The following is a 13,404-nucleotide window of genomic DNA, read 5'->3' on the forward strand; positions in this document are numbered from 1 at the left end:
CTCTATTTTAATCTTACATGTACTTTGCTGCATTCTTCTGGCAAAAGAAATAACTGAGTGGAAAGACTTATAAAGAAAAAGAAACACACCTAAAAATACTGAAAATGGAGGCCTGCAGCCCAGAAATTCCATTATATCCTGGCTGCATCAGTTGAGGCATGACATCAAAGGAGATAATTCTCCCCCATCTACTCTGCTCTTCTAAGACCCCACAGGGAGTATGGTGTTCAGCTCTAGGGCCCCCACCATAAGAAAGACTTGGACTTGCTACACTGAGTCCAGAGGAGGGCCACAAAGACGATGAGAGGGCTACAAAGGTAATTAGAGGGCTGGAGCACCTCTGCTATAAAGACAGGCTGAGACAGTTGGTCTTGTTCAGCCTGGAGAAGAGAAGGCTCCAGGAAGACTTTACTGCAGCCTTCCAGTACACAAAGGGGCCTAACAGGAAAGACAGAGGGGGCTGTTTACAAGGGCATGGAGTGACAGGAGAAGAGGTAATGGGTTTAAGCTGAAGAAGAGTAGATTTAGGTTAGATATTAAAAATAAATTCTTCCCTGAGGGTGGTGAGGCCCTGGCACAGGCTGCCCAGAGAAGCTCTGGCTGCCCCATCCCTGGCAGTGTTCAAGGCCAGGTTGGATGGGGTTTTGGGCAATCTGATCTAGTCGAAGGTGTCCCGCCCATAGCACCGGAGTTGGAACTAGATGATCTCTGAGGTCCCTTCCAACCTAAACCATTCTGTGATTCTCTGAATATTTCTATGCAATTTTATGCTTACATCAAAAGTCACACTTCAAGCATTATTTTTGAATTACTAAACACATTACTTTACAAATATTTTTAATATCAGTATATTTCTACCCTACATAGAAAAGCATCCTCTTATATTTTTCATGGACATTTACATTTAAAACAAAAAAAACAACAATAAATTTTACATACATTTGCACTGATATTGTAATAATACATAAATAGCATTCTCCTGCCCTTAATTTTTGATCATTAGAAACACTGTAACATCCTAAAAGGGCACAAAGAGCATTATCAAATATTCAGAATGTAAATATGTGCAGACCAACCCAAAATCTGCTATGGTAAGCACTGGCACAAAAACCCCTCACAGTATTTGTAATGAAAAGATGGAATTAATCTTTCCAGGAAGATAATCAAACATTAAGCTACACAAGAAATATTTTTCTATCCCATCGCTGACAGGCTAGTGTCGCAAATATATGCCTGGTTCGGCTTGGTAACATTTTGTTAATACTCTGTTCATTAATTTAACAAACTATCAAGAGAGTATGTTTAGAATGGGCAAGCATTATCTCTTGCATTTCATTTAATTAAACTCTGTTCTAGCAATATGACAGTCAGCATTTCATGAAGGGAATTATTTTAAGGATGAAGGTAAGAAAATATTTCAAAGTGCCCTGCTAAAACATGAAAGCATAATCTAAAATTACCCCTGCACACACTGTAATTTATCTATAATATTAAAGATGTTATTTCCAGAGTTCATAATTAATTGGATTCCACAGAGAAATTTTTCAGGCATTCCAGATAGCAAAAATGATGCACAAAGGCACAAAACATAGTGCCGAAGGGCAACCATAAACAACCACTGTGACTTGCCCGAATTACAACAATCATTGAGCTTAATGTGAAATGAATACTGGCTGCCTTTCTGTATGTGGTCATTACTCTGCTGCAAAGAAATTGCCATTGAATTTTGATTATATTGCCTTAATAAAAAGTAATGAAAGTGGCTCATGCTCTAGTGGCTTTCTTTTAAATGATACACGACAGTGATCTTGCAAAGGCCAGTGTGCCACAAACTGATTGAGTATGACACCTCATCTGAGGAAGGCGATGTTACCTCACCACTGTAGGTAACCGCAGTGATGTTGGCTTGACTTCTTGCTAACATTTCAACTAAAGGCTTTCAGTGAAACACCAGTCAGAAATTAGGTTAGCTTTTAAGACTTACCATCAATCCGACTAACAAGATCTTCTAACATTCTTACTTTCTTTTGAATTCCTGGCTGTGCAAAGGTGTAGTTATCCTGAAGAAAAAACAATATACAAAAATAAGTTGGGGGATAAGGGGAAGAAAAAACCCCGAGTTTATTTTCCTTCAATAACGTATCTCAATCCATGTATTTTTCTACGTTTTCTTAAGGTGTTTGTGTTTTGGTTTTACATTTCTTAGGTCTGTTTCTCCAGTTACCTGTAAATCATCACAGTGTATAGTCCTGCTTCAAGTCCCTAACAGCACAACTACCTTACAGCTACTGCCGCATCAATTGCTCTCTACTTGCTAATCTGGTGTGCCTGGAGCTACAACTTCCTGCAGAAGTCCAAGTAGCTTTAAGAGGCTGTCATCTTAAATACCAAGTTGTGCCACATCAGAGACTTTTTAAAGTGATTTTTTTTTCCTCACAAATTTACAGTTTTAGCACAAATAACGAAGGAAATATGAAAAATTAGACCCTAATCAGTGACAGGATGAGAACTTGATCTTTAGAAGTTCAGAATAATACCTTCCAGCAGCACAAGAAATTGCAAATCTATTTCAATGGAGTCATGACTGTTCTGAACCCAAGGTTACAGTTAATATCATGAATCAAAATCTAACACACAAGCTGTATAGCTAAAATGGCAAGGTATTTGCAAGTATTGGATTGAATGAATTAACTCTAACTGGATTTTTGCTTTTTGGATTGCAGCTGAACATTATAGACTATAGTTTAAAATAACAAGAAATACTATCTCCAATTCAATGCCAAAGAGATCAGTTGTTTCAAATGAAGTCATTAAATACACAGCAATGTTTCCGAATATTTGATTGACAATCCCTCCACTCAACTAATTTTCCTATGGTTTGCAATACACAGACATTCAAGAAAAGACAATTATCAAAGAAAGTTATGTAAAACTGTTTAAATGTTGCCACTACATCAACAAGAAATTGGGGTAAAGTATTCTTTTGCCTCAACTGCTATTGTTTCAATAATCATTTTATGAAAACCAACTCGAAAGCTGAACAGCTGCTCCAAATAACATCCAAAAAAATTTTAATTGATGATGAAATATAAATTTTTCTTGACTTGATTTCAAATTTTAACTTGGCCTTAAAGGGAGGAGTATCCATTCATATCTACTTTTAAAAAGGTCATACTGACTTTCTGACTCTATTTACACAGCAGGTTTTTTTACTATTTTGATTTTTTACTGAAATAAAATTGAAATTTAATATTCAAATTCTATAAAACTGCCATAAAATATGAAACCTGAAAGTTCACAAGGGAAAATTACAGAAAATTCTAAACTAAAACTTTAGTTGATTAGAGTACATCAGTCAACTGACAGCATTAAGAGCCTGTTATGTGGTTTTTTCACTTGTAACTGACCATAGTAGCAATTTTAAAAATGATAGCAAAGTTCGCTACTGGCCTAATAGTAGCACTTTCATAGAAAATTACTGACTGTACCCCATGGAAGTGACCCACACTGGGGCAGTTAGTGAAGAGCTGAAGCCCCACGGGGAGGATTCTCTGTGATTCTCTGACTCACACTGGAGAAGTTGTGGAGGACTTTCTCCTGTGGGTGGGACCCCATGATGGAGCAGAGGAAGGGGTGAGGAATCCACCCCCTACTGAGAAGGAGAACTGACCGAAAGCCCCAGCCCCCGATTCCCTGCCCCTCTCCATGCCATGATGAGGGGGGGGCGGGAAGAAGGGGGCGGGAAGAAGGGACCAAAATTGTGACTAAAGTAACATCGGCTAAGAAGAGAGATGGGGGGAGGTGCTTTAAGACCTGGTCACGCTTCTCATTACCCGACTCTGGTGTCACTGGGTGTGCAGTGCAGTGTAATAAATCAGAGACTTTTCTCTCCTTTATTCTGCGCTGATTCTGTTTTGCCCGGGATGCTAATTGCAGACTGATCTCTCCCTGTCCTTATCTCGACTGCTGAGCCTCTCAGTATCTATTTTCTCCTGTATCCATCTGCAAAGCGGAGTGATAGAGCAGCTTTGGTGGGCGTCTGGCCTCCAGACAGGGTCAAACCACCACAGTAGTATTTCTAGAAGCAGTATTGTCCTCAAAGTACAGCAATGTGGTACTCAATTATTTAATCTATAACAGATTCTCTGTATAGGTATCTTCATGTATTTAACGCTGAATGCCAACACAGAGGTAAAACACTGCTACTTCAATCATTACTTTCACCCCAGTAGTGTAACTCCCAACTGTGATCTATGAATCTGAAACTGTTTTCTTCTGAAATCATCATTTACTCCTTACACACCTGGAAATGCAAGCTCAAATTGCCATCTTGGATTTGAAAACAGATAACTTTGCTCTTGACTATATTTGATCTTTTGCTATTCATTTATTTTTCTGTTCATTATTTCAGCTGCAAATGAACACAGCTGGGAGTCTCTCTTCGACTTGTGCTGACTCATCTAACTGGCAAGGTCATTGCTGGCTCCTCCAGTCCTCTCTTCTAATTAAACTACACTGTACTTATTCCCACCTATGACACTTGCAATTGACTTTATGGAGTTTGTGAAACAGAGAAGGACTTTATAAACATGAAAAGTAGTCTGTTATCTGTGTCATGGCTTTGCCTCAGCCATGAGCTGAGCACCATGCAGCCTCTCTCTCTAAGGGGGAGGCAACTTGGGGAAGGGCAGGGAAAAGAAAACCAAAAGCAAACCTCATGGGTTGGGATAAGCACAGTTTACCGGGACAGCAAAGGAGGGAGAAATAACACTAACGGGACTTTACAGCAAAGTATACAAAACCGGTGACACACAAATGCAGTTTTTCACCAAACCACGTAACTCAGGCCGTACAGCTCAGAGCCATCCCAAAGCTAGACCATCCCCAAACTGTGCATCCTGTAGCCATGTGCACTCCACCCTGCACCAGCCCCCCTTTATGCTGAGCATGACATAATCAGTATGGAATAGCCTCTTTGGCTAGTTTGGGTCACCTGTCATGGCTGTGTCCCCTCTCAGCTTCCAGGGTGCCCCCCTCCACCCCTCCTCATTAGCAGGGCAATATGACCAACTGAAAAGCCCCTGACTGCTTGGCAACAACTAAAAACATCCCTGTGTTACGAGCACTGCTCCCATCCTGACTCCCAAATACAGCACTGCACCAGCTGCTAACAAGAAAATTAACTCTATCCTAGCTGAACCCAGGACATCTATTATTCTTACTTCTTTTGTGATCAGAGGTGGTGCTAGCAACACATTTAATGAAAAAAACATGTCAAACATGAAATTTATGAATTATTCCTCAGGGCAGTATAGAAGCACAGTGGTTAAGATTTTAATTTCTCTATCATACAATTTAAGTGGTGATAACAGCTTCAAAATTTGACTTGACTTCAGTCTTCTTCCGCCTCCCTGTCAAGTGGCACAGGGAAATGGTGATGATGGTCAGGTCACAAAACTTCATCTATGCTGCTCCCCATGGGCCATAGGTCCTGCAGACTGCAGTTCTTCTCAAGAACCTGCTCCAGAATGGTGTCTCCACAGACAGCAGCTTCCATCAAGGCATCTCCACCTGCTTTGGCTTGAGGTCCTCCATGGGCTGCAAGTGGATATCTGCTTCACCATCAACCTCCGTGGGCTGCAGGCAGACAGCCTGCTTCACCACGGTCTTCTCCACTGTCCACAGGGGGGATCTCTGCTCAGTGTGTGGAGAGCCTCCTTCTGCAATGGCATGGGTGTTTGCAGGGCTGTTTCTCTCACTCCTCTCTCACAGGTGCTGCACAGTGTTTTATACCCTTTCCTAAATATGTTAGCACAGATGCACCACCAGCATTGTTGAGAAGCTCAGCTTTGACCAGTGACAAGTACATCTTGGAGCTGGCTGGAGCTGGCTCTGTCCAAAAAGAGGCCTCTTCTCACAGAAGACACCCCTGCAGCTCCCATGTAATTCTAATACAAACCTTTCCATGTAATTGTAATACAAGTTATTTCCTAACTTTTTCAGAAAAAAAGAATTCCAGTATCTAACTCTCCTGCCTATTGCCTCTATATCCTGGGTCCTCACAGGAATGTTTCATTACTCATCAGCAATTTTTTGTTACATTTCCTGGTTTATATCTTGTGTAACTTTGACCATCAATATTAACCAAAAGACAAACTACAAAAAAAAGTCGTAAGGAACTGAGAACAGGATTGTCTGGTGTCAACAGATGTTCAGCAGTTATCATAAAACACAATTCTAATTACTGTTCTTAACACTTTCTAATAAGTATTCACTTCCTCTGACTTGGCTGGTCTTGTGTAGAGCCAGGAATTGGACTTGATGATCCTTATGGGTCCCTTCCAACTGAGGATACTCTATGATTCTATGATAGAGCAAACTATGCATGAATACAATAGAATCTATGATAAACATAAAGAATTTATGCATTAGCATGCAATTCCTTTACGTTCTGCTCAGATAGCTTCTGACATACTTTCAGTGAACTATGCTAACCTTCTTCACAGCTGAGTAGTTATAATACCTAGTTCAGATTCCGACACATAATTAGTTTCACCTTATAATACAGGAGGTTAAAGCTTTATAATGTCACAAGGGCTAAAAACTTGCCTCAGCCTGAAATCTTTCTGTTAGTAGTCTGTTCTTACTCTGTAGAAGCTAGTATAGCCAACTCACTGCTTGGCAACTACAACTACAACTAGATCTGGCAGGACTTCTTAAAAATATCATTTAAATAAAATATTTCAATTATCTTTTTCATTAAACATGAAAATATGTATGAGGTAACTCCTTGTATTTTTTAAGGTATGGGGACCTCTGAATTTAAGAAACTTGATTAGAAAGTGAAAATAAAGAAAAAAATGCACTGAACAGATTTAATGTGGACTGCTATTGCCCATACTCACAACAAAATCCCAGACAGATCAGTTTCTAAAAGAATGATGAACCATGGGGTATCGAATCCCACCTGTAGTGCTATATCTGTTCTGAATGCTGACAGTAAGATATAACTCTGAAAGGTGTTTACTTGCAAAAGTACGTCTTAAAGTAACATTTTTTCTGTGGATGCACTGAGAAAGTTATATTGAGTAAACTAAAGATGTCTTTCTCACAGTCTTAATATCCTCCCAATATTGGAATACCTACACCATACACTGCTAGCATCACTTATGTGTCTACCAGGAACAAAAATTCTCTAAGTAGATTCTAGTATTTTCAACCACCCAAATCAATGAGATTCTTCTTAGCCATTCTGATGAACATTGTAACAGATACGATGTTTCTAATCACCATATTCAGCCACAATACTGACCACTGTCTGTTCAAAATATTACTAACTTTGGATGGAGTGCTAAAAATAACACAGGTGCTTTAGAAGTGCATGTTAAATGTACTCCCAAAGCAACTGTTCAGTAAGTTCAACATACATCCATATTATTTTAATTTTATAGCTTTTTCAATATATGAGTACTCCTTAACAATCTGTAACAAATCTGAAAATCTTTCTTTGTGACTTCTTAAATTATTTCAATTACACATGGAAAAAGGAATGCAAGTACAATTTGTGAGTGCCATCTGGTGTAAAAGTACAAAGGTAAGCATATACAGATGGAATCAAATACATGCCATTATGTATTAATATAGTAACATATGTATTATTATTAATATATAATTTGTAAGCACAAGAAATATCTACATATATATCCTTGTTTGTATATAAATATATATATACTCACTTTATTACTTATACACACCAAATGAAAACACACTGTATTACTTCCTAAGGAATGAACAGAAAAAGTATTTTCAAGTTCCAAAATGCAACTTTTTTATCTACACATCAGAAGGTTTTACATTGCATTACTTTGACCTTCCACACTGATTTACGTAATTTTAAAATATATAGAAGGAATTTCAGAGTATTAAAAATTGTTTTCCAGGATCAGAAAATGAAACTCCTTTGCAACTCTCTAAGCTAAGTACCTTGGGGAAACAATGTCCTCTGAATGATACAGAACCTTACTGTGCTACTAAATATTTTGTATGTATGACCTTAGCTACAGTTATCTTTATCTGGAATACTTCCTATTTTGAAAATTCAAATTTTGCGGGCTTTAGCTAAGCAAAGTGCCCCTTCTTTTTCTTTAAATAGGTAACGACATGATAATTTGAAGAGAGGAAAAAAGCTGAAGAGGAAAGTAAAAAACAACTTTTTATGTCATTGTGGAAGCAGAAATAAAGGCAGTCAAACTGCAAAGAAAACACTGTCAACTACTTGACAATAAAATGACTTCAACCAAGCACAAATACAGGCAGAGCACTTCTCATCTTTTCAGTTGACAAAAGATGTTCACCAACAACATACTGATGAAAATATCAGAATCATTTAGAGAAGCAAAAGTTTTGACACAAAGTCTTCACGTGTTCGCTAGCTTTTAATTACTCTCATCAGAGTTTTCAAATATAAAGGAAAAATTAAGCAAGACGTGTATGTGTCATGGTTTCACCCTAGCCTCTCTCTCAGGGAGGCTGGGGGAGAAGAGGGAGATGGGAAAAGAAAACCAAAAGCAAACCTCATGGGTTGGGATAAGGACACTTTACTGGGACAGCAAAGGGAGGGAAAAATACATTAGCAGTACTTTACAGCAAAATATACAAAACTTGTGACACACACATGCAATTTCTCACCAAACCAGACAATTCAGGCCATACAGCTCAGAGCCATGCCAAAGCCAGACCATCCCCAAATTGCATCCTGTAGCTGTGCACTCCTTTCCCCACCAGCCCCCCCTTTATGCTGAACATGACATAATTGGTATAGAATAGCCCTTTGGACATTTTGGGTCACCTGTCCTGGCTGTGTCCCCTCCTGGGTGCCCCCCACCTTCCTCTTAGCAGGGCAGTGTGAAGTTGAAGACTCCTTGACTGCTTGGTGACAACTAAAGCATCAGTGTGTTACCAGCACTGCTCCCATCCTAACTCCCAAACACAGCACCACACCAGCTACTAGAAAAGTAACTCTATCCTAGCCGAAACCAGGATGATATGGCATACCTAAAGCTCTATTTTCTCTACTGATTTATATTTAAGAATTCCTATACATAATTTAGGTATGGTCAAGTGTATTACCTCATGAACAAAAGATGACTAATAAGAAAGCTTTCTGACATTATATATTTTTCTCACTGTTTCAGTGTCATGGTTTCATCTGGATAGACCTTTTCTAGTAACCAGTATAATGCTGTATTTTGAGTTTAGGATGAGAATAATGTTGATAACACCCCGATGTTTTTAGCTGTAATGTCTACACTAGGTCAAGGACTTTTCAGCTTCTCAGGGTCTACCTGAGAAGTTGGGTGAGGATGAAACCGCTTCTCAGCACAAGAAGCTGAGAGAGCTCAGCCAGGACAGCTAACCCAAGCTGGCTCAAGGGATATTCCATAACATATAACATCATGCTCTGGATACACCAGGGAAGCTAGCTGGGAAGTAGGATCATTGGTCAGAAACAGACTGATCATCAGGGGTTTTTTTCACAGGTGGTGAGCTGCTGCATTTGCATATCACTTGTTTTACATGTGTACATGTTGTTGTTATTATCTTTCTTTGTTATCCTATTAAACTATCTTTATCTCAACTAATGAGTGCTCTTTCCATTTTCCTTCCCGTCCCCTTGCGAGGGGAGGGATGGGTGAGCAGCAGCATGGTGGTCTGTTACCAGCTGGGGTTAAACCACAATAGTCAGAAAGGCATCTTCTCAATTTTAATTTTTAAACTCATTCCAGTAGTTCATTCATTTATTTGTGAATCTTTTGAGAAAATTCCTATGAAAAAAACCTTGGTTCAGCTTGCTCCCAAAATTACTCAAAAAGGTCAGTGAAGCATGGCAGTTGCATGATGATAGCCAACATGTACATTAGTTCTATCAGTGGTAGGCATGTTTTTTCCAAAATGTTTCCTGAAACTGGAAATCAAAATTCAATCTTAAACACAGTCCAAGAGAGAGATAGTGCACATGCACAAGAACACAGACACACAACACACAAGTGTCCTGGAGCATGTCATTTACACATATTGCATACCATGCTGCACAATCACCCCAAGATACCACTTTTAAAAGAAAAGATCTTTCAACCTTGTAATATTTAAGCTTGTCTTTCAAAAACTTAAAATTTCCTAAGCTGTAAGAAATAGGATTTACAAAGCGTTGCAGTATAAAATGTTCTACACATAAAATTGTATCTTATTTTTTCCTACATTACAGGATGGAAAAAGCAATATCTTATTAAAAAGTAGGTGCTGATTCTTGTGTTATAATAGTATCCATAGTCTCAGAATCTGACTAAATCTTCTATTGGGCGATGTAATGAAACCTCAGTTTTACACAACTCAAGGTACTATAAATTACAAAAACCGTTAAAGTAGCAATAAAAAAGTGCTCAGGGTATATTTTTGGATTATGGTAGGCCAGACAACAGTTCAAATCTGGATAAGAGCTAGAAATCTTAAATACAGCCACTTACAATCCCAAAAGCTGATGCTGTAAATTTTAGGTAGAAGATAAAATATTTTTATTCTGAAACATACCGATAGCACCATGTATATCATCAAAAACACAGAAAACAATGCCTTTCATATAAGTATTCAGAACCAATTACTACTAGATGTGTTCTCTACCTGAAAATTTACTCTCGGTGACAGGTTAGGAAACCATTATTGACTTCCGAAGAGACAAAGGCTCCTTAAAAGCTTCTGAAGACACTTGTCCCAAAGAAAAACTTCAGCCCTCAGGATAAACCCTACTGAAGCCCTCAATTTTCTATGACCTGAAGTCCCAATACAGACTTGCTGTTACAAACCTAAAATTGGCTACTGGTCCAAATAAAACAACCACCTTGTGTTTTCCCTTTTAAGAGCAGTCAGCAGCAAATGACTACAGCAGACGATACTAGGAAAAAATTCTTCACTGAAAGAGTGGTGAAGCATTGAAACAGGCAGCCCAGGAAGGTGGTGGAATTTCTGTCATTGGAGCTGTTTAAAAAAAAAAGGTAGGCAAGGCACTTCAGGAGATGGTTTAAAGGTTATCGTGGTGTAGGGCTGACAGTTGGACTTGATGATCTCGAAGGTCTTTTCTAACCTTGATGATTCTGTGCTTTTCTAAGTGCAAAATAAGCCTGCAGTGATATGCTCGCAGCATTCTTTCAGTTGCCAGTACTGAGACTTCCCCAACTCCAGGTGGTATCTCGGTAATTAAAGTTGTTTCAAGATTTTTCTTCAATCAAACTTCAAACTGTTCAGCTTCTAAAAGCCATGTAAAATGCTTTTCATCCTTTGATAAGCAGCCTCACAGCTTAGTTACTCAACCACTCTTTTTAAAGCCTATCACTCAGCAGCATAACAAGATACTATCTAAGTCTTGCATCAGAAGAGACAGAAAACAACTACTCCCTATCCACCTTCTTCATGCAGCTCATCATTTTAAAGACTTCTATTACCTTTCTCCACTTAGTTAAGTCATCCAAGCTGAAGAACATAATCCATCACCCAGATACTCTTCTAGACGGTTGATCACACTTATCTTGCTCCATTATTTTTTTTTTAACTTTCAATATATCATTTCAAAATGGGATGGACAGAAGGGATTAGAACAGCATACAGCATACCAAGCACAAGGGCATTTTAGGTTTTAAAAGAAGCAGAGCGATGTTTTCTCTTTCAATGACTAGTTACATGTACCTTCCACCTTGCGGTAACAAGGAATGCTTCTACCGTGGATGCTTGGCTTCTTCATGAACTTCCAGTAAAGGACTTTATCAGAATGCATTTTGGAAATGCAATTAAATCATATAGTTGTCCACCGATTCCCTCCAAAGGCTGCCAGATTTGTGCTGCTTTACAGGGGTTATAGAAAATATTAAATAATATTGGTTTTATCCTTTAGCTATTAATTCTTTTTATTTTTACACTATATAAATTTTGCTGATGTGTGTGTCTACGTCTGTGCTCTCCTGAATTGCCTTGAAATAATTTGCAAAATCTGATGTCATATCCACTCCATTCCTCTCATACCAAAGCAGTTTCAGCATTGATTTTCTTGTTTACCTATCACAAGAGACCCTCATAGGAGGCACTCACATATATATTTCAAACTAAGCAGAGTTAGGAACTGCTTCTGAAATTCTTACTACACATCCTGATGCACAGTACCCTATTGATGCATTCAATTTTCTCAAAGTAATGGGAATGGAAGTCCTCCAGTGACCAAGAAAACCACTAGAAATTTCCAAAAGATCTCTTGTGGACAGGTGCTAGTCTAATCTCAGCAGTTTTCATGCAAAACTTATTGTTGTGATATAGTCCTACCATACAGTTCAATGAGTATCACAAAAAACGAATTGCAATTCTTCTAAATCAATGTACAATTTATACTTTGCAAAGTAGACACTGATGGTATCTGACTCAAGCTCCTTGCTGATGACCATCTCAGTGTAGATCAGTTCGAAGAACTGTTTATACAAAAAATCTTAAATGTTGACTTTTTAATCTCAGGTTTTGGCACATCAAGAGTTTCAGGTTGTACTTTAAAACAATGTGTCTGAGGTCAAAACATTGACAACCACGATACGGTCCTCAGCTGCTCAGACTAAATCTACCCAGAGCCATATAAGGTGACCATAGCAGATATGCTTTTTGTACATTTTGAACAGACTGTAGCAGACATGCTTTAATTACTATCACAACAAAAGTAGAGGACCAACATAACAATTGTGCTAATTACATTTCAGCAGCCCCTAGTTACAACTACTGTACTGCCTGAATTTGTTTATTAAATGCCTAGCATTGGTCAATAAAATATTGGGGGGGGGGCGTTCTTCAGGTACTAATAAAGCCTTCAAAGAATTCTATGAAGACCAGCTTCAAATAAGACTTTGAAGATCTGAAGGACCTTTGGAAAAGGATAAGTCACAGAGGATGACAAATACTGAATGTGTTCTGCCCTCAAAAGTCTGCCCTTAACAGTATACATTTTTAACAGTGGTTTAATATGCATTCTGTGTAAGAAAATTCTCTTGAGTTGAAAAAGGTAAAGCCTGCTTACAGAAAAATTTCTAGACTCCTGTTCTACTTTGAGTCTTCTTTTTCTTCACTCTAAGTTTAAAACACCATAAAATAGTATTTGCTCCAACAGATGTCAGAAAAACAGAAAGAGACATCTGAGTATGAATACAGAAAGGATTCTGCATAGAAGCAGTTCATGTGGCCATGCATATGTTTCAGAAGATCCGAATCTCACATATGTCATGCAGAGTGAGTAACAGGAAATCATTTGGTTAGTGATTACTAAAAACGTTGAAGTTGTCTATTTTTCATGAAAAGAAAAAACATTCTAGAATCCTGAACAGG

The 13,404-nt window shown here is 38.4% G+C and overlaps 1 protein-coding gene across 1 annotated transcript in view; it reads right to left on the reverse strand.

Moving 5' to 3' along the window:
* The window catches only part of TBC1D22A (TBC1 domain family member 22A), a 173,729-nt gene that overhangs the window by 87,346 nt on the left and 72,979 nt on the right, over window positions 1-13,404 (reverse strand). The window contains exon 10 of the mRNA XM_084278381.1: window positions 1,985-2,060. Within this exon, the coding sequence (XP_084134507.1) occupies window positions 1,985-2,060 (76 nt within the window). The remainder of the gene's footprint in view (window positions 1-1,984; window positions 2,061-13,404) is intronic.

The sequence above is a fragment of the Gallinula chloropus genome, assembly GCF_964237585.1.
Source record: "Gallinula chloropus genome assembly, chromosome: 1".
Taxonomy (NCBI): Eukaryota; Metazoa; Chordata; class Aves; order Gruiformes; family Rallidae; genus Gallinula; species Gallinula chloropus.